Source organism: Coffea arabica, chromosome 6e, assembly GCF_036785885.1.
Source record: "Coffea arabica cultivar ET-39 chromosome 6e, Coffea Arabica ET-39 HiFi, whole genome shotgun sequence".
In the NCBI taxonomy this organism is placed as follows: Eukaryota; Viridiplantae; Streptophyta; class Magnoliopsida; order Gentianales; family Rubiaceae; genus Coffea; species Coffea arabica.
In genome coordinates this window covers 6,240,890-6,266,840 of record NC_092321.1, presented here as the reverse complement: position 1 = coordinate 6,266,840, position 25,951 = coordinate 6,240,890, and the positions used below count along the sequence as shown (strand labels likewise).

General features: G+C 37.2%; 3 protein-coding genes across 5 annotated transcripts; 2 read left to right on the top strand and 1 right to left on the bottom strand.

Annotated features, from left to right (window-relative positions):
* Positions 1 to 3,607: 3,607 nt before the first annotated feature.
* Positions 3,608 to 7,264, bottom strand: LOC113694993 (uncharacterized). 2 transcript variants are annotated; one of them, XM_027213938.2, is made up of 4 exons: positions 6,756 to 7,264; positions 5,092 to 5,135; positions 4,521 to 4,818; positions 3,608 to 4,217 (listed from the first exon to the last, which is right to left on the bottom strand). In XM_027213938.2, exons 1-4 carry the CDS (start codon positions 6,802 to 6,804, stop codon positions 3,922 to 3,924), a joined length of 687 nt encoding a protein of 228 aa, XP_027069739.1. In that variant the 5' UTR covers positions 6,805 to 7,264; the 3' UTR covers positions 3,608 to 3,921. The 2 variants fall into 2 exon arrangements, with proteins under 2 accessions (XP_027069739.1, XP_027069740.1); XM_027213939.2 differs by having other exon boundaries at positions 4,521 to 4,731; positions 6,756 to 7,260.
* A 9,014-nt stretch (positions 7,265 to 16,278) lies between these two features.
* Positions 16,279 to 22,263, top strand: LOC113695823 (pyrophosphate-energized vacuolar membrane proton pump). Its single transcript, XM_027214986.2, has 8 exons — positions 16,279 to 16,803; positions 18,741 to 19,315; positions 19,396 to 19,775; positions 20,221 to 20,307; positions 20,396 to 20,726; positions 20,924 to 21,334; positions 21,598 to 21,657; positions 21,769 to 22,263. Exons 1-8 carry the CDS (start codon positions 16,557 to 16,559, stop codon positions 21,973 to 21,975), a joined length of 2,298 nt encoding a protein of 765 aa, XP_027070787.1. The 5' UTR covers positions 16,279 to 16,556; the 3' UTR covers positions 21,976 to 22,263.
* A 1,180-nt stretch (positions 22,264 to 23,443) lies between these two features.
* Positions 23,444 to 25,834, top strand: LOC113695825 (arogenate dehydrogenase 2, chloroplastic). 2 transcript variants are annotated; one of them, XR_011816820.1, is made up of 2 exons: positions 23,444 to 25,307; positions 25,425 to 25,834. XR_011816820.1 is itself a non-coding variant. In XM_027214988.2 (2 exons), the coding sequence occupies exon 1, from the start codon at positions 23,621 to 23,623 to the stop codon at positions 24,758 to 24,760; it is 1,140 nt and encodes a 379-aa protein (XP_027070789.1). In that variant the 5' UTR covers positions 23,444 to 23,620; the 3' UTR covers positions 24,761 to 24,776; positions 25,425 to 25,834. The 2 variants fall into 2 exon arrangements, 1 of the variants encoding a protein (XP_027070789.1); XM_027214988.2 differs by having other exon boundaries at positions 23,444 to 24,776.
* Positions 25,835 to 25,951: the final 117 nt, after the last annotated feature.

Sequence of the window (25,951 nt, the reverse complement as noted above, 5' to 3'; positions counted from 1 at the left end):
TTTTGACAAGAAGTAAAATTTATTTTCCTGTTTCCAAGATAAGATCTTATCTCTCTTAAACTTGCACAGGGCAGCAATGGTTTTAATTTGGTATTGTTATTCTCAGCATTTGAAAAAAAAAAAACCACCTCCTTTCTGAGCATATAAAAAACTTAAACATTAAGACATTGAAGGGTTGACGTCAAAAGGCAGTGAAAAGCCAGGTATCCAGTAACTGAGCTTGGTGCTTGGGAAAGGATCATAAAGAAGCTGAATTGAATTGATTCAACAAACTGACGGATTTGCACTTGCTCTTATTTTTTACGAGAAGTAAAATTTATTTTCCTATTTCCAAGATAAGATCTTATCTCTCTTAAACTTGCACAAGGCAGCAATGGTTTTAATTTGGTATTGTTATTCTCAGCATTTGAAAAAAAAAAAACCTCCTTTCTGAGCATATAAAAAGCTTAAACATTAAGACATTGAAGGGATTGACAGGAAAAGCCAGGTATCCAGTGACAGAGCTTGGTGGTTGGGAAAGGATGCAGTTGTAAAATCACAATGCAAAATGGTTAAGACTGGTCGAGTCAAGAGGGAGGAATTGAACAACGAGTTAATACAAATCAATTCATGGGACGTGTTTTTATAAGCCAAATGGATAAAATCTAAGTAGATTTTGACCAAGCAATTAGACAATCTTCGGGATAATCTTTTTAATTTTTACACTACTGGGGAAAGGAAATGATTAAAATATGTTAGATAAAAAAAAAAATAAGTTGACATTACTGTGCTTGATATGACAAATTATACGTTTTTTTAACTCTTTTTTTTTTTCGATTTGACTGGGGGTTGAATGATATAAGCGGTTGTTACTTATTAACAAGCTTAACGGGTGAAAATAAATCAGATTCTGAACAATATATACCCTTACAATATCGTGACACACGAAAAAAATGTACGTAATAAAGATTAATCAAAGGGAATGCAAAATGTTCATGTATTTATAACTTAATCATCAAGTCCAAGCTTTGGCTTTTTATTCTTAGATTGTTGGAATTGGCATCATATTTCAAATTAGTGTAGTATAAATATGTACAACATTCTTTTGTGTTTCTTGTTCTTTTAGAGTAGATCCTTTGCCTTTGCTTTTCAGTTTTCTCAGGCGGGCAAAACAAGAAAATGAAACATAAGTCATCGTTACGAATCGAGCTACGTATATTCAAAATTGGAATATCTTCTTCTTCTTCATCATCATCTTCTGTTTTTAATGAAGATTCTACACAAATCGTACCGTAGATTTATGAATGGAGCAGCATTCACAGAACGGGCACGGTGGAAGAGCATCATTAACCTGTTTGAAATGCAAGCACTTAACTGAAAAATGTAACAAAAAAGTTTGAAAATGAAAAGTAACTGATGCATCATTAACTCATACTTTCGATGAAAAAAAGGTTCCTGAAATATGGGATCAAGAAATTCAGCACATCATATTCATTCATACGGCCAATCGATGAATAGGAACCTATTTTAAAACACTTTTTAGAAAGTCTATTCTTCAGGTTGAAGTATCAACATCGGCCAATAGATCAGCAAATCATATATAAAATTAATTGAGAAACAATAATATAAAGAACAAACATCAGAGAGTAGAATTGGTACCTGCTCTCCAAGAATGTAGAAGAAAGCATATACCAAGGGAAGGAAACAGCAAAGAACAAGAGCGAGGATGGATGCCAACGTCAGAGCACAAAAGAAAAGGAAAATATCAAAAAACAAGAAAAGACCAGCAAGCCTGCATGTCGAAATAATTATCCAGTTACCAGTTACTAGATGGTAAAATCAATAATATATTCAAGAAACTAGTGATAAAAACCTCTTAACTAGTAGTGTCTAACTAACCAGGTAATTAGAGGAGCAGATTTTGCCGACCCTGCTCTGCTGCTTTGCAGTAGCCAATAGCATCCCAGAGTCCACCAACATACAAAGATTATCTCTTTTCCATACTCCAAATTGCTCATACTCGTTGTACTGAGCTACAAATATCAGAGTATTCAATGTTAACAAGAAGCAATACCAGTCAACTTGCCGCCCCGGAAAAAAAAAATGTCATCTGCATCTCCCAGTCATGTCAAATTTTGATAATGTCTTTTATCCTTGCCAGGATACAAACGCTAGACATATCTGAAGACAAATCATAGATGACACCTCCTAATTCTTGGAAATGGACAGTTACGCCTCACAACTCTGAAATATTGGTTTGGCCATGAGAGATAAAGCCATATATATTGAAAAAGTAACCAATGCATGCTTAATTTTATGTATTTTTTTTCCTGTTTTATATAACTTTTTTTTAATATCCAGATATTGCCCAAAAAAGGAACTAGAGAGAGAGAGAGAGAAGAAGAGACGCACTTGATGCTCCTGGAGAGGCGACGTGGATATTGGTGCATGTAGAGCCATGCAAGATGAATAATGCATTGAAAAGCATATCCGGCGATCCAAAATCTCATGGGGTTATGGGGCGACTCTTCTCTGCTTGTCGTCAACACGATGATTGCAGAAACGAAAAAAACCACGGCTTCAACCAAGTCAATGGTTCCGAGTGCAACTTCCACGGTTCTTGGAGGAGCTAAGCGGCGGAATTCATCTCTGTCCCTGGTGACCCGGGTCACGGTCATTCCTATAATCATTTCTCCACAATCGTAGTAATTCCTTAGCAAATTCTCTATCCGAACCCATGCAAATGCCATTTTTTTTTCCTTTTTCATAGGAAAACTTGCATGGGTTTTGAGAAATAATTCTGCAATCGATTTGTTGATATCATTCAGAGGAGCGAAATCATCAATGGAGCTTGGAGGAAAGGTAATTCCCCCAACTCCGGAACAAAATTTTGAAGGGGCTTTTATCGAATTGAGATGTTCGTTCACGTTGTTTGTTTATACGTACTGCTATCAAATGAAGAAAAGGCAAGAAAGCATAAACCGTAGATCTTACACTTTAATTTGGATAGTTTGTAGATTTTGTGCTCCTACGTGTTGCGATATCTCGATGACCTATTTTCCTATGTACCACATGTTTAGTCTTCTGGTTGCTAACGAATTCAGGTGGATCAGAGGCTCCTTGGCCGATCTTTTTTTGGATGCTTGTCTGTGATCTTGCGGTTGACTTACGAGCGGTGCTCTCAGAAGAACTCAAGATTGATCGCAAGACTATCCTATGCTACATTCACAGCTGCAGAATTTTGCTGTATAAAGTAGAAGCTCAGGTCTGTGTCTCATACAAACATTTATAGTCAAACAAACAGCAGGGAATTTAACTGCCGATGTAGAAGACATAACGTTTGGGATTCAGAAAGTTTAACTACAAGTTTTGTTTTGCTTCTTATATTATTGAATAAAATATCAAAGATGAGCTTCACCTTGTTCGTTCTACACAGCTTGCTTTTGTCCCTAAGTGAGTTTAAAATACAACACTGTCATGAAAGAGTAAAATATTGAGTGTTTCGGGAGGCTGTCCAAAACAAGACAACCTGAAACTGATAACAGCTGACAATATACATGTAATTGCAGTAACTCAACCAAGTAAAGTTGCAACTTTTGGTAAAGTTGCGACTTTTGTGAGATGAGAATCGATGAATAATCCGATTATGCAATAGCTAAACCAGTACATTAAAGGATTGAAGTAACAGAGCATATACAAATCAAGCAGAACACATACTCTGCCCCATAGCGGATTATTGACGATTATTTTTCAGCCTGCTACTCGTACATAGTAAGGAAACTTACAATAGTACTCCACCATAAAGGGAGCAGGGAAAGGTGCATGTATCTGCTGACACAACGCAGCTGCCTATATACTCATCTAACTTGTTTCTACCTTACTTTAAAAAGACCTAGTAATATCCTAGATAAAATGTTAAAAGGCTCTACTATCACACCAGTCCTAATCTTCAACCTTGGACATCAGGCTCGCACATGTGGGACAAGGAGGATCCATTTGTTCTTCTTGGCTAGTTTTCTGCTCCAAACAGTCTGCATGGTAAACATGACCACAAACTAACACTGCTACTACAGAGAGATCGCTAGATGATCCAATGCCTCCATTGATGTACGGTTTCTTCCTCAAGAGCCTCTCGCATATTCTACATACCATCTTTCCCACATCGTGAGATACTGCATCCGTAGAAAACGAACTCGATCTGATTCTTTCTGGTTTTAGAAATGCTTGATCCCAATTTTCTGAAAAGATAAGTTTCAGATATCCAAGTGAGAAAGTGAGAAAAGAACATAGTGATCGAAAGGCTTAGAGAGTTTATATTAAACATAAGAGTAATGCATAATACGCCTCCTACTAGGATATTAGGATAAAACTTCTCTGCAAACGTAGATTTTAGACCAACTAATATTAATTTTAGCTTTCAAATTCAAAATTAATAAAATTAGAGAACAAATCTTTTTTAGTATGAAACAAGGCCAAATTAAAAGAAATTAGGCTCATCTATGGGTTTGTTATGTGGAAAACAGATAAAACCTCAAGTATACCTGTATGCTGCCTGCAATCATCTGAACGATACTTATTAGCAAATTTGAGGAATATATTCTCATCTATTGAAGGAGTAACCTTTCCACTTGATGTGGATGCATCAGCGCGGTTCCCCGAATTTCTCCGATAATACTTGCGGCTACAATACCGAGGATTTCTTAGTAGCATAGCGCGGCTAAAGTGCTGATGATGAGCAGGCAACTGTGAAACCTGTGGTAACTTAACAGAGTCATCCATGATTTCTAAGATGGATGAAATGGGCCCTATTGCACTACTTTCGACTTGATCAGAAGATTTCTGCGCTAAAACCAGGACAGACAATGAAAACTTGCACCCAACCAAGGCCAGAGATAAAGATTCTACTTGAAATAGACATCAGAAGCCGAATTTTGAAGCCAAATTACATGAAACCAAAGCTTGAAATTTATGGCTAAACTATATAAGACACTGTAAGTTCGCAAAACAAAACCTTCTCCTCATCCTCTCCTCTGCCCTTACCTAACCCTGACCTCCCTACCAAAACGACAGGAAAAAAAAAAAAGCATGAAAAACAAGAGGAAATGGAAGAACCTGCTCTGACGATGCTTCCATTTGAGATGACTGTTGCATAACATCTGCAATATATTTGAAACAGAACATACTTTTCAGAAACAATTCAGATGATTATACATGAGAAGATCTCAGTGTTGGAACTTTCAGTTTCAACCAGCAGAACCCCCTTCAATGAAAGATGCAAAACAAATGTAAAAGGGCGTTACATGTACGTAAATTTACTAACAAGCTGAACTTTCTCTAATTAGAGAAAATTAGAGAATTATTTCTATAAGGCCACAACATTATCTCAAATGTTTTAAAATGAAAATCAGATTTCTCTGGCAATTTGGTAAACAGTATTAATTTGAGGGTTGTAGTCAGCCCATTTTATCAACGTTTACCATCATGTACATGTTAGATGATGAATAAGAGAGTTTTGGCACACACGCATCTTGTGTAACTTGGAATAAAAGAAACGAATAACAGAATTCTTTAACATTCCAAAGAAAATCCCAAAAACAGCTTCACTGAAGAAAATTTCAAGGACAGTTTGATTAAAAACTAAAAAGTAGGTGGAAACTAAGATTATTTTCATGAAGATCAACCCCAAGGATACCGAAAGCAGAACTGAGACACTAAGTCAACTTCTGACTCATCACAAAACAAGTTGGCAGGCAGTCTAACCACGGTCACTAACCGAATAGCAATGCCACTATCAATCACATTAAATCACATTGATACTGATAAAACCCTCATTTCTTATGTATATACAACAGAAAGTCTCTCGCTAGCAGATAATTTCATAAGCCAAAGTTTGACAATTGTGGAGAAGGATGTCACAGGAACACATTCTATATCTAAATTACAGGTAGAGCCAACAAAGTTAAACTGAAAAACTCTAATCTTGCACCAGCAATATCAGTTCTATACTCTGTTTATATCAATATACATAACCGTGGACTTTAATTTACGCCAATTAACAAATCCATACAGCAAATGGAGCATTAGATGGTGTTCCTACTGATAATTACAGCTCAAAAGTGAGCCACATTGTTATTTTTAATCTCTTGATACGTAGTTGGATTATATTTCTTTTTCACAAGAGTTCCAAAACGATAGGAAAATCAACACACACTCTAAAGTAATAGCTCAACTGATGGTTCTCTAATATTTCTATCCCAAAATATAGAAGTACATACCCAACAAGATTACCTTTTAAAAAAAAAAAAAAAGATCACATTTTTTAAGCTAGAAAAGGAGTCAACAACAATTACTTACTCCCCAATCACATTCAAAATATGCAGCTTTTTACCATAAAACACATCGAGTTGAATTATGACCTAAATAACAATAAAGGTTACAATGCCAAGTGTACCAGACTTGCAACCAGCAGGAATATAATTCATCTATCAAACATACAGCTTAAGATCGGTATTTGGTTTTCAAAAGACACAATTATATTAATAAGAATCATCCAGCAACAATTCTTGCAAAATCAATATTTTCCCTTTTAAAACTCATGCGCATTCATTAAAAATGACTAGTATTTTGATCATCAGAAGCCCCAGATGTAAAATATCTATCATCGCATAAAAGTCTAAGACACAAGAGAGAAAGGAAGATGGAAAAGAAATGTCAAAACATAAAAATAAACAAGAATCCCAAAAAAAAATAACCAAAAGGAAAAAGAAAAAGATCACCTGAGGGAGGAGCTTTATTAGGGTCGGTTCTTCTCTTTCTCTTTCCCATTATTGATTTTTTTCAGTGATATATACCAAAAAAAAAAAACAAAACAATGAAATAAAAGCCGTAGACGAAAATGGTCTGATATATTTATTTCACTAAACAAGCATGTCCATAAGGTTTTTTACAAAAGGATGAACACAAAAAAAAAAGAGAAAAATTTAACGGCCAAAAGGGCAGGCAGGAAACACAGGGTTTTGGGAGGGTTGTTGGATTTAATTAAGAAGCAAAAAGGGTTTGTGGAACAGCGAGGACGGAGCAGGAGACACCGGAGGTACGCTCAAGAAACTAAAATTATAAAGAGCATAATATATATATATATATATATAAACAGACGGGGAAAATGTCAGCAGTTACATTTGGTGGCTAAATGGAGAAGAGTGAGTGAGAGAGAAGGTCAGTTAAGATTGTAGGAAGAAAAGCCGGGAGGGAAAGTACACGTGTTCTCCGATTATGATAATTCACCCTCTGGGAAATGATTTCACTTTACCAAAATTAAAATAGCCAACATGTTGCTTTCTATTTCCTTAAAAATCATACGCTATTAGTCTATATTAACCACATATTACCCCTATAATTTTTTGAACTTCTATTATTGATATAGAAATAAATACAATGAGACTATCTCTCTTTTGTATACAAAATGAAGTGACATTTAGGGAAAAAAAATGAATTGCCAACAGCATTACTCATCTCTTTATTGCCTGTTTATTGCTGCAGTATTTTTGCTTAAAAAGTACTTTTGGAGAATGAGATCACTCAAGGTATTTAATGAATATCATTCCTTACATTTACGAGTAGAATTATTAGATACTAAAACACTTTTAGCACGTGTTCAAAATCAGTACTTTTTAAACAAATTTTGTGTTTCAAAAAATTTAAAAAAATTACTATAACTACTTTGTAATAAGTTTCGAACTAAATAAATAGATAAATATGTTTTAGAAATTTAAAATTATATTTTTCAATTAAAAAAACACTTGTGCAAGTATGCAAAACAATATGATTAAGCACTTATGCAAGTTGCACCAAACGCTCTACTAATTGAAATATTTTTTGATAAGTTATTGCAAATTTAAACGGGCATTTAATATACCTACTGGGGTTGGGGCAAGTGGTAAGCAGCTTGTTTCCGCTTAAACAGGTCTCGGGTTTGAAACCTGGCGTACGCAGCCACCCTTGTTGGGAGACTCACCCACCACAGCCAGATGTGCGACTCGGGTCGACCAAGGGCAAAGCCCTGGGCATTTAATATGCTGGTCATTATAAACTATTCCTTAATACTTATGTCGAGAGAGTGACATATTTTCTCTAGAGGAATAACACGCACAATACTAGCATAATAAGTTTTACATTCCCTAAGTCATGGGGTTAAAGGGCACCTAGAAAAAGTTCATGGGGTCAAAATGCAATCAGCGCATTTTTTTGGAATTTGCTTGTTGGTATAAGAAGAAAACTAAAAGACACGGGCACGTATTAGCCTAAAATGCAAAGAGCTTTTGGAAAAATGGCATCCTTCTTTGGGCCATCAGAATTAGATTAAGCCAACTTAAATGAAGGGCCCAAATCAATGCACACAGATTTGATAAATGGATCTTAAAACTGAAGCCCGTGCCGGGGCTGGAATTTTTCAGGCAACAAACACATTAGCGCGGCCGCCCCCCGCCCATAATAAAACTTATTCTGCTGTTTTTCCCAAGGTTACACATCAAATTCGAATCAGCCAAAAGGTCACATAATACGTCTCAAATTGGAAGAAGCCAAGAGTACAGATGAGGCGGTTCCAAATCCAAAGTACTTTTCTTTCGAAAATGATCCTTAAAGTTGACCTGTTTGATTCTTCATAACCAGTCCAATGTTTCTGAATGTCAATCAGATTTAGCAGTCTCCATTTACTGTTGACAATAAGAACTAGTGTTAATGGCAGCATGCACAATTCAGAAATGGTTTTTTTCTTTTATTTTGCGAATTATTTTTACTTTAGTAATTCATATTTAGGTAATAAAGTAGTAATACCCAAACCTCTGTCTCTCCGCTTTATATGTAGTGAGCTTTTACGTGTATGATTTAATATGTATTTAATTTAATTCGATCTCACACACAGTTTAGATGAACTAAATCCTCCGTTATTATTATTATTTTTTTACTAGAACAAAAAGTGTTTAGGTCAAAAACAGAAGGAATGGAGGGTAGTGGAGGGCCGGAAGGTGGATTACTGGCTCCAACTTCACAGAGGTGGTTACATCATATACTCCGTGTACCTATAAACTGTATTATGGGGTCAGAGGGGAAATTTTGGAACTTATTGGATATTTCTGCGTGCTTTCCTATCTTGTTTCTGGTTTCTTTCATGTCTTTGTCTTTTCATATCCTCTTTTTGTGATTAACAATTCTGAATCTGGTTGCGTAGAGCATCTGCAATTTCCAATAGCACCGTCCAATAATTATTTCTTATTCTTCGGACGAACTGTAACATCCATGAACGAACAAAATATACAGTACCAGCAACCATTTTCTTAGCCGAAATTAATCATTTTTCAATTCCAACAAGCATTTTCTGGACCCAGACTCCTTTTTTTTTCCCTTTTTGGGTTCCCTTTTTTGCCCGTTTAAGTAGGATCGTTAATTTGGTGTGCTTCGCCAGTTTTTTTTTTTTTTTTTTATTGGATCTACCTCTATTCTTTTTATCAGACCCGGTTCTCAAAAAGACATGTGACTGATATTTTGGTGCTTCAATATTCTTTTTATCTTCGCTGACTTTTCTTTTCAGACCTATTATGTGTGTTTCTATAAAATATATATATATATATATATATATATTCTGCCATGCATTACCGTCATTATTTTTATAGTAACATCATGTCTTTGTAGATAAGATTGTCAATGGGGTAGGGCTAGGCTCGAGAAAAAGTCCGATGAATCCAACCATTTAGTGAATTCGGTTTGAATTTGAATTTAAAAATTAGACTCGAATTAAATATGAACTGAGTTTATATCTCATTGGACTCAAATTCGATTTAGGCTGGGCCCTATATATATATATATAATATTTATATTTTAATATTATGTATAATTATATATATAAATATATTATTATTTAATACTAATATTTACAAAATACAAAATACATCTGAAGATTCTTCTACGAGCTTCCTTGAGGGATGATATTAGTAATGCATAACTAAATTTCTAATTTTCTTATTAGTTGAGTAAATTTTTGTATTGGCATAATATTAATTGATTTCCTTTTGGTCTCTAAATACAAATCATCAAGCATGTTTGGATTCAAATCACAAGACCATAAAGAAATTTCAACTTTTGAAAATATATTGATTTATGATCATATGTTTTATTACTATTTTTTATGTATTTTGAACGAATTAGATATAAATATTATTGAAAAATTTGTGGTTTATATATTTTTTAAGAACTATTACTTGTTCATATTTAGTTTTGCAACTTGATAGTTATAATAATTATATTAAGAAAATTAAGGAATAATAAGTGAGTTTGGATTAAATCCAAATAAGGATCATAACTCAAATATTATGTGAGTTTTATTAATCCAAAACTCATAATCTAAAGTCCAAAAATATTATAAATTAAATGAGTTAAACTTGATAAGCCCGACTCATTATTCTGATTGACAGGCTATTTGCAGATCTCGATGACTTGCTTGTTCCTGTAGTTATCTTAACTTCGAATGAAATTGTCAACCTGTCATGGTCGTTTTCAGTTGTCATCCACTTACCTGGCCAACTTGGATGATGTTGTTGGTGAAGTCAAAGAAATTTTCAAATTAATTATCACCTTAAAGAAATGAAAAACAAAGAATGAATATCTCTCTGACCAAAAAAAAAAAAAAAAAAAATTCCCCACGCCGAGAATTATGGTTGTTGAGAGGCGAAATAAGTGTCAAGGTATGGAGTTGCAGTCTTGCATATACAATCCCAATCTCAAAACTCAGTTTTTGGAATACTAAAATCCAATCAAGTTTAGTTAAGTTAGCAAGGATGTTAAGTTTTTTGCAGATATGTATTACACTCGTTTGATTCGATGACGGTTCAATCCCTTTCAATTTCTCTAAATTCTGTTGAACCTCCCCTAGTATAAGTTGAAATAAGAGTAGGAGCAGGAGTAGAAATAGATTAGATTAACTGTTGCCATCTGATTAAAAAAAAAAAAACACTAGCCACTCCTTCCCTCTCCTCCCTTTCTCCTTGTAAGATTTGAAAGTTTTCTTGGGACAAAAAAGAGAGAGAGAGAGAGAGAGAGTTGGGTTGTGATTAAGTGGATATATTACTACTACCCTTAAACTTATGAATTACTTTTCAATTACTTGTATTGCCAATGTTAGTTTTAATAGTATTTCTACTAGAATGTAATTTAAAGGGAAAAAACAAAAAGAATATCTGTCCATGTAGAATCCAAGGACCATAAAGTGAGTAAGCGTCTATTGCTTGCTGGCATTTGGCAATGTTTAATATATTGACGCCAAATGCCACTCAACTTTGGCACGAACACCAAATCTAAAAATGGTTCTCTGTCCAGTTACCCAACATCTGTGGCCTGGCACTGGATATGTACAGAATTTGCAGTCTGCGCGCACGAATAACATTATTGCATTGTCACTCATGACTCAACCCTGTTGTCTAATTTGGCATAACTGAAGCCAGAAGGTGAGATCTGAGAAGGGTGATGGACCTGATCTCAAATTAAGAGCATGGCTTTTAAGGGTCCACAGTGACTTCGGAACATCCATGACAGCATACTCTTAACCTTCCATTCATTGGCCCTCTCCCCCCAACTAGTCTGTTGTCTGTTCCTCTTCATGCTGATCTCGACAAGCAAACCGCATCTCAAGACAAACACAACAAAAAATAACTTAAAAAAAAAGGGTACTCCCCACTCCAACTATGTACTAGTGCTAAGTGAAGGCAACAGATATATACACTGAAGTTGAAAACTACGTGCAGGATTATCCGTTTTGGAGGTTTATGCACCGCCGAATAGACTCAACACGTCTTAAGGGCCTCTCAAATTCTTTGCTGATTATCTCTTTTCTATCTGTTTTGTGAAGCATCATCTATTAAAGATTGTAAAATGGCGGAAGAAAGTTTGGAAAGCCATAAAGCCATTGCGAATGCATTTTTTTTTTTTTGTGGTCCAAAGTAAATTCTGTTCATTATTCTTTTTTCCTTTATTTGATTCCAAAAGTTGTCTTGTCATGCTAGGGAAAAACATCGGATACCTTATCCTGTTTTCCTGAAAATAACATGCAGCTCCAGAGCATTAGAACTTCAGCAGTAGTACTTATCAAGTTGTTCTTTGGGGTTTTTCTGGCTCAGATGTTGTGGTGTCGTCATACGAACCATCTGCCATGATGTTTACGCCAAATAATGACCGGTTACTTTCGGTCAGGGGTTAACTGAAACAATTAACTCGCAGTGCTCCTCGAATATTAAACTGGTTTCTTGCTTCTGAAGTTCAACAGATTGAACAAAATAACAATTCTTTCATTTGGTGGGGACTTTCCTTGATGAGTAATTATAAAATTACACATAAATACGTGGGGTGAATGGGAGCAAAGTATATATATGCAGCAGTTCGACTGTTGGTTTTCCTCTGATTTTAGAACCATGAGCCCACATTATTGCTAATCCCTGGGTACTTTCGCTTCTAGTAGATGAGTTCTAGAAAAGTGTCAGAGGGATCATCATTCATGGCATTTACTTTTCAAACTTGGCCTTTTCTGCTGGCACGATGACTAACTCCATTGCTGATATCACACCACCTTCATCTTCATCATTAATTAATTAATTAATACAGGCCGAGCAAACTTGTCACAAGATTAGCGTTATAATTAAGTACTCCAATATTAATCCATGCAAAGGCCATCGAATTTGATACTGATCATCATGACTGACATGTACATTCTGCAGGGACGCGGGGTTGGAGCGGTTGTCAGAACAACCGCTCCGAAAGATGTAACATCATTTGTACATGGTGTAACAATAGAACAACAGCGAGTAAAATAGAACAATATTTTTGTGGGTTCCACACGGCGTGAAAATCGAGTTACAAAACGTGATCTGAGTTGCACAAATTTTTGAGGTCTCATCCAGGCCGTGAACTGCCTGAGACGGTTGTCTCTGACAACCGTCCAGCCCCTCGTCCATTCTGCAGCCGCAACGACCAAGGTGGAGGAGATACCAAACTTAAGATGGCGTGCTTCTTTTCAGTTGAGACTTATTAGTCTACAGTCACTTCCTAAATCACGCAACAGTTCCCTTTAATAAATCTGCTCTTCTCACGTAGATTGAAAAGAAAATGGTGTTTGTGCTGAATATGGAACGTATAAATTGGGCTTTCTACGACGACATGGTATTGGTGGCGCTTTTTCGCGAAGGGGCACAGTCATACATGCTCATGATTTTGGTTTACGCAACTGGGAGTTGATGATTTTGGACTGATCGTGGCAAATAACAAGCTCATAATATTTTGTGGACCGTGGCTATGCTCAACTCTAATTATATGTCCAATAATTCCATGATCTAGGTTATTAACTATCAAGTTTATTATCATTGGTATGTAGAAGTAGAATTATTATCATCTAGGTTAATAACTATGAGATTTTTCTTAGGGAGTGTATAGTAAGTGCTCGTTAGCATATTTAAATCACATTCAACCTACATGCGAATGAATATACTTAGAATTATTGACCTTTCTTGCGTTTTTTTTTTTTTTTTTTGCAATGTAAACTTTTGAACAAATTAACACATAAATATATGAATGTGTAATGCACTTATTTAATCTACCAATGGATTCTCTCTTTTTTATTTTTGTTCTATATTGATAGCACAAAGATTTCTTTACACGAGTTTGTCTACACATATGTTACATGTATGTGTTCAAACACGAAATCATTTTATTTTTCATACACGTGTCATGTAATTAGACTCATCCTCATAAATCAATTTTTACAACACCGATATAGAAAAGAAAAACTCAACAAAAACACAATAATGCGTTATGTTTCCTGTTCTTCTAATGCATTATCGTACATGTTTTTCAATGCAAATAAGTGACAAAAAAATGAAATAGGACATTAGGTACAATTCTTTGGAGGAAAAAATGATGAACAAACTCAGAGTCATAATAAATGATTTTTCTAACGAGTGCCATGCCATACATTCCACCCAATCTATCATGCATATTCACACTAATAATTATTATTTTATGTTGTATTTATACATTTTTTCTAATTAATTCTTCTACATTTATATTTTTTTTAATTAATCTTATATTTTTAAAAATATAATATTTAAAATACATTCTAACGAGTGTTAATATTTTTTTTTTTGGTCTGCAACGATAGATGTTCTATAACCTAAACTAACCTAATTTAGAGGAAAGGGACAAGGGGAGATGGTCAACTAAAACCAGCCACATATTGTGGCAAATTTGAGGGAGGTCAAGGGTTATGTGGCAAATTTGAAGGAGGCAGGGGTTGAACCTCTGACCTCCAGCACCACCAAAGAGGGTGATGACCATTGAACCAAATGGCCAGTGGCTTCAAACGAGTGTTAATAGGGCACCGGTTACATAAACAGGCTGAATAATAAAAGCTAAAGAAAGCCAACCGATCTGATCTGGAGAATCGCGCACAGATGGGAAAAGACGGGCAAGGAAAGGAAAGGAAAGGAAAGGTAAGGTGCGCCTGGTTGATGCTCTTCTAAGTTTATCGGAATATGCCACCTCAGCTAACTTTGATTGGTGATGAGGAGAGATGACAAGATAATATTGAAAGGTTCGTTTACGGCAAGTATTAATTACGGTGAGATTCGGATTTGATCGTACACGTTAATTACTACTACAGTACTTTTTACCCCGCCCTGCTCTGCTGTTGCACTAAAAATCTTTAATTCCATCATCGTCGGTAGTCGCCAGTTGGGGTTATTTTCTAATCTCTGACTAATCTGACGGCGAAGCTCATCCGCTTCCCTTGTCAAACTGATAATTCATACAATCACCAGATTTTAATTGCTTGCGTTTCTATCTCCTCTTTATTATCAACGTAATTGATTTAAATTTACGGGGCCCATCACCTTATATTTAATTTAATTGGACCTCGACGTACACGTGTAAAATTATAGTAACAAGCATGCAAATCTAACGAATGCTCAACCGTTAAAAGAGGTTTCAAAATTAATTTTTGGTGAAAGTCAAAAAGGAATACTAATAAAAGATAAATAGATGTGAATCATAGGATCGCTTAGGTATGAACATTTATAAAACCAAGAAAACTAAACAATTCTTGCTGTCAAAAACCGCTTGCTATTTTTTTTTTTAAAAAAAAAAAAAAAAACCCGCTAGCTGTGTACTGGTGATGTCAACAGTGAATGGAAAGCAAATGACGGTGGCAACCGCTGGCAGTTAATCTAGTAAAAACCTTTGGGCTATTATTGTACGTGGTTTCTGCTAATGGGCAACATGTCAAAGTTTGAATTGACTATTGTATTTGGTTTCTTTAACAAAATTGATGTGCTGCATTACGTATCCAACAAAGAAATAAAAGCAAATCGGAAGTAATACCCGGAGAAACCAGTCAATCGAGGGTTTCTCGGTTTCTAGAGTTTAGTAGCGTCATGAAATTTATGAAAGCAGCCGAGAAACCGGTCCATTAAGGAAAGTGTGATAAGCATGTAATTTTATATAGTAGCAGCCATGCCACAACACCCCCCCCCCCCCCACACCCCCCAAAAATCATCAAAATTTTCTTTTTTTTTTTTTAAGGTTAGTCCGTAGTGTACATATTAACCAACATAGATGCATGCTATATATATATATGCAAGAATTTGTATGCAAGATTAATGCTATTTTTGATTATAGTGAGAATTAGTGTATGTATCCTAGTTTAATGTGCACGAGAATAAAATTAGAATTTAACAAAATTCATAATCCATCCCCTCCTATAAAATACACGAGCAAATTTGGCTTTTTGAATTAATGTCGTATATACTTTTAGCATAAATATTTTTTTATATTAACATATGTACAGGTGCATGGCACATAAATAAAAAATGAATTTAAGATTTAAATGGTAATGACGTGACATTCATTTGTATAAAAAAAAATCTTTATACTCTTTGTGTATAAAAATTAATTCCTCATTTTTCCCTTGAAATTGTCCTTAAAACCAATCAAATCCATCGAAGGAAGTCATATTGTCTCGAAATAGCCAGATACATTCGTAAGAAGTTTGTTAATAATATTAGCTTTTGATTTATTAAAAAAAAATCCTCCCAAGAAATCCAAGCGTATGAACGACCAAGAAAGCCCCCCCCCCCCCCCCAAAAAAAAAAAAGGAAACAAATTCATACAACAGTAACAAAATGGGTATACGGAATATTCTTTGTCACAAGATTTAGATTAATCTACGACGATATATCACAGAAAATGGTAAATCCATTTCATCCATTAGAATATCCAACAAAAAACCAGAAACCACCTCCGCCATTCGGACCATATAAATACCGCTCCCCAATACTTAATCAACCGCACAAACCGTTCGGTGCTTTGCGTCCAGCGTCCATTGGGCTACCGCAAATTTCGCCGTTAAAATTCATTCCTTCATTCTCCGATATCTTCTCGCCTTCTTCCTTCCTTTATCTTTGTTTCAATTCCACGGCGTGAGACAGAGCTCATTTCCGTGGTTTAGGAATCAAAATTAAAAAAAAAGAAAAAAAAAACAGAGGATGGGGGCGGCGATATTGCCAGATCTTGCGACGGAGATTCTAATTCCGGTATGTGCCGTGATTGGTATCATCTTTGCGCTTGTCCAATGGCTTCTCGTATCCAAAGTTAAGCTCTCTCACGACAAGTTTGATGCTGGCGCCGACGGCAAAAATGGCTTCACTGAGGCTCTTATTGAGGAAGAGGAGGGCATCAATGGCGACAGCATCGTCCAGAAGTGCGCCGACATCCAAAACGCCATCTCGGAAGGTATAGCAACATAATCATTTCACTAACAATTCATGTATCTAGACTATCTCTTGTTACACACGTGTTTCATATAAAATATGCACAACCCGCATAACTATGAATACATACGCAATTTTATTGTGTAAAAGTAAGTGTTAAATTTTATTTATATACGTTGTAATGGATGTGCACGGTGAGGTGAGAGATTTGGATCTCTGACAGCTGATTTTATGGAAGTAATTTGGTGATCGCAGGTTTTTCTATGGTATCGGTATTTCTATTACAATTTTTTTGCCTTCTTTGAGCTTTCAATAAATTTAGAGGCTCTGGGGCAAAATTGGTTACGCATATGCCTGAAAACGATGATTTTTATTGGTGTAGTCTTCGATTCTAGTCTGAAAGTTAAAAAAATTTACGTGCAACTATTTATTTTTTCGGTTTGCTTTTTGCCTGTAAAATATAAATTGTATAGGCTTCTGACCTGAATTCTTTGGAAGCTTGGGAACGTTCCAGTAGCTATAATATAATTAGAGGAAAAAAATGGAAAGAAAAAGGTTCAAGGTTTTTTTTTTCTCCCATTAAAAGGTTTGTATTTGTAATGTTTCGTTTCTTCCGCTTTTATGTTTTGCCTTAGAAAAAATATTTTATTTACATTTGCTGAGATTTGAAGATGTTCTGGGTTGGAAATTTTGAGCACTTATCTACTTTCTTTTTTTTTTTTCTTTATCTCCAATTATTTTTTTTCCTTTGGTTGATTTCAGATCCACCTTCATTCTTTTTTCTTTTCTAATTCTGGGGGTGTTAATAGTTGGTGCACTTGGTTGTGGTATGTGGGGATGCCCAAAAAGATTCGTTTTCTTTCCTTAAATTTGATTGGTGGTTGACGCCATGATTCTTTTTTGGTTTGATGTCCATTTATTTGATAGACACGTGTGTGCAGACTTAGGCTTTAGTCTTTGGTCTTTTATTATTGTGTAAATTAAGTTGAGTGTGATGTTATTCTACCTAAGATTAATTAGTTGCGGAATGAAGTCAGTCAGTTCTTAATATCTCGGGCCCCTTTGGTAACTAAAGAACAAATTTTGCAACACTATTTCTTCCCATTAGTCTTTCCTGGTCAATGATTGTTGGTTTGATTATGTTTCTTATATCTAATTATTCGTGTTCATATTGGATTTTTATTGTTCTTGTTGTTAATATAAAACCATATTAAACGTCACCTTCATGCATGTCATTTATATCCATAGCTAACTCCAAGTAGGAGTCAGATTTGTGGGCTGTCGTCTTTTCCTTTTTATAATGGATCTAGAAATGTAAAGTTTGATCTGAGCAGCTCCTTGGAAAAAGTTTGCCCCTATTTCACTTTCTTTGGTGCACCATGAGCATGGGGATAGTTGCATATGGAAAGTCTGAAGGAGAAAAAGTAACTCTGAAGATGTATGATGAAATAATAGTAGGCATTAGAAGATATGGCATTGCATGATATTCTGCTATTGTGCTTATCCTGGCATGAGCATGTCCTTTTCCAACTTAAGTGAATAATTTCAATCGGATGCATATATATGTTTTCTGGTATTATCTACTGTATAGTTCTTTAACATGTATCAATCAATGATCAAACAGCAGAATGTACTGTTCATTGCATTCTGTTGCCATCAAACTTTTAGAGGTTATATCTGAGCAAGGTTATCCTCATTCCTAGCTTATTGCATGAAAAATCTAGTGTATGTGCCCCTGTTTTCAAGTTTCAGCTTTTTTCCAGCATTTGAGTATGTGCCTCTGTTTTGTCCTTGCTGTATGGATGTTGTGATCAGGGATAATCCCTAGTAATCTGAGTTCTCCTTCTTCCAAGAGATTGTGCATGGATCTCACCCTTCGTCACCTTAAATCATTTATTGAGCTGTAACCTTTCTGGAGTATTTTACTTGTTCTGATTTTATTTTCTCTTCATCTGACAGGTGCAACCTCTTTTCTTTTTACCGAGTATCAGTATGTTGGTGTTTTCATGGTTGCTTTTGCCATTTTGATCTTCGTCTTCCTGGGCTCTGTGGAGGGGTTCAGCACAAAGAGCCAGGCTTGTACATATGACAGTTCCAAACTATGCAAGCCCGCTCTTGGAACTGCTGTCTTCAGTACCGTATCCTTCTTGCTTGGTGCTATCACATCTGTGCTTTCTGGGTTTCTTGGAATGAAAATCGCAACCTATGCAAATGCCAGAACCACCTTGGAGGCCAGAAAAGGAGTTGGTAAGGCTTTTATTACTGCATTCAGATCTGGTGCAGTGATGGGTTTCCTTCTTGCCGCAAATGGTCTTCTAGTATTGTTCATTGCCATCAACCTTTTCAAGTTGTACTATGGTGATGACTGGGAAGGTCTGTTTGAGGCTATAACTGGTTATGGTTTGGGTGGATCTTCAATGGCCCTTTTTGGAAGAGTTGGTGGAGGTATCTATACCAAAGCTGCTGATGTTGGAGCTGATCTGGTGGGTAAGGTGGAGAGGAACATTCCAGAGGATGACCCTCGGAATCCAGCGGTAGGTTATTTCTGATAAATGGCCCCTGGAATTTCATGAACTTCTTTTCTTGTCCAGTGGTAACTTGCAGATCATTTCAGGTAATTGCTGACAACGTTGGTGACAATGTTGGGGATATTGCTGGAATGGGATCTGATCTCTTCGGATCTTATGCAGAATCATCCTGTGCTGCTCTTGTTGTTGCTTCAATTTCTTCTTTTGGAATCAATCATGATTTGACTGCAATGCTGTATCCTCTTCTGATCAGTTCCGTTGGTATTCTTGTTTGTTTGATCACCACTTTGTTTGCCACCGATTTCTTCGAAGTCAAGGCTGTGAAGGATATTGAGCCAGCATTGAAGAAGCAACTTATTATCTCCACAGCTTTGATGACTATCGGTATCGCAATTGTATCTTGGATTGCCCTCCCATCCTCCTTCACCATATTTAACTTTGGGGTCCAGAAGGAAGTTCAGAACTGGTAAGTTTGTCTCTCTGAGTTTTGAGAATTCTGGCTTTTAGTATTTTGGATTATTTTTACTGCTAGTAGCTTTCCTTTTCTAGCTCGCTCACTCATTTTCTTAGCATTGTAAAGGACATTTTCAGTTGTCAAAACTGTTTATGTGAGGAGAAGACTCCACAAAAGCTTTAAAGTTTTGGTCTTTCTCATTCATTTGTTTGCTGTTTCCCTTTGTATTAAATTAATGAGATTTTATGTATTTCACTCAGCATTTATGTTTGTTGAGCACTCAGATTTGCTCGTTCTCAGTTCTCTTTTTGTTTTTTCTTCAAGTACTGGATTTTAAGTTATTTGCTTTTTGCATTCACATTTGTCAAGCACCCAATCACAATTCTCAAAGAAGGAAAAATAAATTAGAAATCTTCCAGAAGCAGCCTTCAATCTCTAATGTGATATAAATTTGCAGGCAACTATTCTTGTGTGTTGCTGTTGGTTTGTGGGCTGGTCTTATTATTGGCTTCATCACTGAGTACTACACGAGCAATGCTTACAGGTATCTATCCAGCATAGTAATGTTTAGGCTTCCTGTTTAGCTTGATATTTATATAGCCCTAAGTTGGTTGTTTTTTTCATCTTCTTAGCCCTGTGCAAGATGTTGCCGATTCCTGCCGCACTGGAGCTGCCACAAATGTTATTTTTGGCTTAGCATTGGGTTACAAATCTGTTATTATTCCAATTTTCGCCATAGCAATCAGCATTTTTGTGAGCTTTAGCTTTGCTGCGATGTACGGTATTGCAGTAGCAGCCCTTGGAATGCTAAGCACCATAGCTACTGGATTAGCCATAGACGCTTATGGACCCATCAGTGATAATGCTGGAGGCATTGCTGAAATGGCTGGTATGAGCCACAGAATCCGCGAGAGAACTGATGCCCTTGATGCTGCAGGCAATACCACTGCAGCCATTGGAAAGGTAAACGACACTCTTTTCTGTTGAGAACTTTCGATCTATAAATGGGTTATTTAATAAGGTTATTAATGGATCCGTATAATTTTATTTAACCATTTATTTTCCATGGACTACCTGTTTTTCCCATTCTAGTCTTAGGCTTATGCATCAAAAAATTTTAAGATGACATGGTTGATCTGAATTCACTTCGTGTTTTGTAGGGTTTTGCAATTGGCTCTGCTGCTCTTGTTTCCCTTGCACTCTTTGGTGCTTTTGTTAGCAGGGCAGCGATTTCCACTGTGGATGTCCTGACACCCAAAGTTTTTATTGGTTTGATTGTGGGAGCAATGCTTCCTTACTGGTTTTCTGCCATGACAATGAAAAGTGTTGGGAGCGCAGCTCTGAAGATGGTTGAGGAAGTGCGCAGGCAATTTAATACCATACCTGGTCTCATGGAAGGTACTACCAAGCCTGACTATGCCACATGCGTTAAGATTTCTACAGATGCTTCTATCAAGGAGATGATTCCTCCTGGTGCTCTTGTCATGCTCACACCCCTCATTGTGGGGATCTTCTTTGGTGTGGAAACACTTTCTGGTGTTCTTGCTGGATCTCTGGTATCTGGTGTACAGGTAATGTCAGAAATAATGGGTTTTACCATTTATGTACCTCTTAAGAATATGCTGCAATATAGGACGTGCCTGCACTGAGGAATGTGCACTATAGAAGTTATTTCTCGCTAGTTATGAATTATCACAAGATAACTGCTTTAAATGGTGGTCCATCCATCTGGTTTTTGCCTCTTAATATTATAGCCAGAGTGGTTTCTGTTTTGTAATGCATCACCCATCTGCTTCTTCCATGGATGATTTGTTTCATGGTGTCTGGTATACAGATTGCTATTTCTGCATCTAATACTGGTGGTGCATGGGACAACGCCAAGAAGTATATTGAGGTAAATTTTCCTTATAGGATATCATTTTCTCTCTTTTTTTTTTTTCAAGTTTCATGCATGTATGGTATAGGTTCCTAATGCCTTTTGTTTGTAATGATTTTACATTGATAGGCTGGTGTGTCCGATCATGCAAGAAGTCTGGGGCCTAAAGGATCTGATCCACACAAAGCAGCTGTGATTGGTGACACCGTTGGTGATCCTCTCAAGGACACATCTGGACCATCCCTCAACATTCTCATCAAACTAATGGCAGTCGAATCACTTGTTTTTGCTCCCTTCTTTGCCACTCACGGTGGCCTGCTGTTCAAGATCTTCTAGAATAGGAGCGCGAGCTTTACTACAGAGGATCTGCCTCTAATTATTGTCTGTCTGACGATCTTACCTGAAAGTCCCGCTTCGTTGTCTTGCCCTCATCATCTTCTTCTTACTTGTCTTAGTTTTCAAAATTGAAGAAATTTTTAAAGGCTTAGGTTTGCGGGCAGAAGTTTTTACTAGAGGTTTAATGGTGATGATGATGATGATGATAATTGTCAATCTTTGTGAAGAGCTGGGGCGGCATCAATATTCTTTTTCGAGTAAATGAACAGCTTATAAATCTTTTCTGCAGATAGACTGCATTTATTTCTCTGTAGTGCAGTCGTGCTTAAGAGACAGTCAGGATGCTTGATAACATTTGCACCACCTGTCGGCAGCTTGTGAGATGTCATGATTGCACTCTCTACGGTAAAAAGACTCGGTGGGGTCTTGCGATTTGCTCTTCGTTGGTTGTGCCTTTTAGTATCCGACCGCTAATTACCCAACGTGTTTCACTCCTTGTTTTCATTTGATCGTGTTTGGCAAAATTTGTCCTACTCCCCATCAAGCTTTTGATCCTCTTTTTTTTTTTCCCCCCCCCCCCCTTATTTATTCATTTCCCTGCTTAGAGAGGTACATACAAGCGCTGGTAAACCCACTCAACGCCGCCATGCCCGCGTGCAGTTATCAAAAGCATCGATTTCTTCTTCTCCTCCCATTCTGCATTATTTAAGAGTCTGAACCGGCGCCAACTAACCGGGAATGCAAAGTTATGTTCCTTGAATCTCCGCCTCCCACCAACTAACGTACAAGAGTCATTGAAGGCACATTCCACCCGCCAACCAGAAACCAATGCCAGACACTCCTCCAAAGGCAATTCATCTAATATCAAAATTGAAGCAGTATTCATCAAAATCTACCCCTTTATTTCCATCGCTGAATAGCACGTGAAGATTGTTGAATTCACAAATTAATTCCAAAAGAAAAGTATTATGGGATCATTCCGTGTTGTATTTTTGGGGAAGTGAGACTGTGTGTGGAGTCTTAATCGTCTACTCTTCCTATGGCTATGGGACTCCTTTTTGAAACCCCAAAAACGGCAAAAAAAAAAAAGGTGTGTGAACTGTTAGGCATGAGGGACTGGTGGATCAATAATCCCTAGCACGTGCATCAGACACCATCACTGCGAGTCCGGACAAGAGTCACAAAACTCTCTTCCCCCGGGACAAGGGGCACCTGCAACCGTCCCAACGATTTTGGCCATTTTCAATCGCGTGTAATTTTAGTTACATACGATTTAATTTTATTTACACAACGTGTAATTTTAATACAAAATTTTATAAGCCTCACATATAATGTGAAAATCGATACACAATTTGTGATTTGAATCACACAATTTATTAAGATCAAATCATGACCATTAACAGATCAATGACCGCTCCTGCCCTGTTTCCCTTCCGCCGCCCCCCATATTTCTTTTTCTTCTTAGGCAGAACAAAACAAAACGATGCCTGCAGAAACTAAAATCTACTAGTACTACTATATTATACGTACGTGTCCTTAACTTCCTATTCACTCAGCGTCGTCAACTTTATACAGCTGAGAACCCATGTCCTAATTTTGTTAATAGCTCATTGCCCCTTCCACCTCCATTTTTGCACACGCCACCATGCTCTCCATTTCCCCTATACAGCCCACCTCCTCTCAATCCACAGCCCATTCCCCCCTCCTCCGCCAGCTTCCCCTCTCCCGTTCCCACCATTTGCATCACCGTCGCAGCAGATTTTGTTTCCATTTACTCCAGCTCACCCGCCGCCGCCACCCCTCGGCCCTTCTCATCCGTGCCCTCGACGCAGCTCAACCTTACGATTACGAAACCCGACTCTCCCGCCGCTTCTCTCAGTCCACAGCGCTCAAGATTGCCATCATCGGGTTCGGTAATTTCGGCCAGTTCCTTGCCAAAGCTTTCATCCGGCAAGGCCACACCGTACTGGCCAATTCCCGTTCCGACCACTCCTCCGTCGCCCAGTCTCTCGGGGCATCATTTTACGCCGACCCGCATGACCTCTGCGAACAACACCCTGACGTGATCTTGCTCTCCACTGCCGTCATCCACACCGAACAAGTTCTCAAAGCCCTCCCAATTCAAAGACTCAGACGCAATACCCTGTTCGTCGACGTTTTATCGGTCAAAGAGTTCCCCAAAAATATCTTCCTCCAGTACCTCCCTAGTCATTTCGATATCCTCTGTACTCATCCCATGTTTGGGCCAGAGAGCGGAAAGGATGGTTGGACGGGCCTCACATTTGTGTTTGATAAAGTTAGGATAGGGCCCCAGAAGTCTAGGGAGGCAAGGGTTGAGAATTTCTTGCAGATTTTTGAGAAGGAAGGGTGTAGGATGGTGGAAATGAGCTGCGCCGAGCACGATAAATATGCGGCTGGATCGCAGTTCATTACACATACAGTGGGAAGAGTTTTGGAGAAGTTGAGTTTGGAGACTACCCCTATTAATACTAAAGGGTATGAGAGATTGTTGGATTTGGTGGAGAATACGGCTAAGGATAGCTTTGATTTGTACTATGGGTTGTTTATGTACAATAAGAATTCCATGGAGCAGCTGGAGAGGTTAGATTGGGCATTTGAGAGTCTGAAGAAGGAGTTGTTTGGGCATTTGCATGAGGTTTTGAGGAAACAGTTGTTTGGGAAGGTGGAAGAAGGCGTGCAGGGGCCTGTGTTGTCGAAGCTGCCTAACAATGTGGCTGCGTTTCCACCTCCTAAAACGAATAGTGTTGAAATTAATAACAACTAGGAGGAATTCTTTGCGGGTAGAATTTGCCATTTTTGGAAGTTGAACTTTTCATTATATCGATTATTCTTGATTATTTAGGGTGTCTGTTGCAGTTGAAGTTATGATCTTTCTATATGATAAACTGCTAGTTTTGCCACTTGTATTCTGTTCGTGACTTCTCGCTTTAGCGAACGATATTTCATCATAAAGTATCTAAATATGTGTATGTCGTAAGAATTTCAAGTAATTATGTTGCAATTTTATGTTCCCTTAACTGTCTGATGATCAAGGGGTTGATGTTGCTACTTCGCGATGTATTTGCCACTTGTATTCTGTTCGTGTATTCTTGCTTTAGCAAACTACATTTATCTGAATATATTAATGTGTGTTTGATTGGGTTTCTGGGAATCTTGAAGATGGCAATTGCAAAGACTCGAATTCTACATTCACCCTTGCAAAGTAATCTTGCAGACTTATTATGCCACTGTTTTTGAAGGAGGAAATTGCACTTGCTATGTGCAAATGTATGTATGCACAAGTTTCACGTGCATCTGCCTCCTCAATGCCCGTGAGATTTGGATGACATTTGCTATATCTAGTACATTTAACATGAGTTAGTCTCAGTATGTTAGTCATCTTTTCAGTTGTTAATCAATGTTTGTTTGTCTTGACTATTGCATTGCAGATCCTGCCTTGTGTGTTTTCAATGCAATGGATGCAGTGGTCATCATTACTTTCCAGTGGTGTGTGATGCCCTTGTATGTTACCTTCAACAAATCTTCCCACATAGTAGGCATACAGATTTTGCCCCATTTGTTGCACCTTCCACGTTCTGGGGACTACATTCATGTTGGAGTTGTAGCGATGTTAGCTCCATTTGATTTTGTATCTTATTCGCCAATGGGAGTGGTTGTAGACTGTATGGAAATGAGAGTTGCTCATCATAGAGAGTATTTGAATAGAGTGCTTATTACTAGGTCCTGTATCATCGGATTTTTAGAATTATGCTTTCTTCAACTGAATATGTAATTTTTCCAGGGCTTGTGGTTGGTGACTTGGTGTTCAAGTATATGAGCTGTATTGGTGCTCTTTTCAGTTGGGGATTTGTCTTTAAAAAATTGTCTGCCGTGCTAGTTTGGTGTTCTTTTCGACCCTCACTCGCATGTCATGTAGTTATCTATTAAAGCTGGTTTTGCTGTCCCAAGCAATGGA

What these genes read in the sequence shown, in the direction of transcription:
- LOC113694993 (XM_027213938.2), bottom strand. Translation starts at nt 6,804, where the DNA reads ATGGGAAAGAGAAAGAGAAGAACCGACCCTAATAAAGCTCCTCCCTCA. An exon ending in TAATAAAGCTCCTCCCTCAG is followed by an intron (nt 5,136 to 6,755) that starts GTGATCTTTTTC and finishes AATATATTGCAG; the next exon opens with ATGTTATGCAACAGTCATCT. An exon ending in TGATTGCAGGCAGCATACAG is followed by an intron (nt 4,218 to 4,520) that starts GTATACTTGAGG and finishes TTATCTTTTCAG; the next exon opens with AAAATTGGGATCAAGCATTT.
- LOC113695823 (XM_027214986.2), top strand. Translation starts at nt 16,557, where the DNA reads ATGGGGGCGGCGATATTGCCAGATCTTGCGACGGAGATTCTAATTCCG. An exon ending in CAGAAGGAAGTTCAGAACTG is followed by an intron (nt 19,776 to 20,220) that starts GTAAGTTTGTCT and finishes ATAAATTTGCAG; the next exon opens with GCAACTATTCTTGTGTGTTG. An exon ending in CTCTGGTATCTGGTGTACAG is followed by an intron (nt 21,335 to 21,597) that starts GTAATGTCAGAA and finishes TCTGGTATACAG; the next exon opens with ATTGCTATTTCTGCATCTAA.
- LOC113695825 (XM_027214988.2), top strand. Translation starts at nt 23,621, where the DNA reads ATGCTCTCCATTTCCCCTATACAGCCCACCTCCTCTCAATCCACAGCC.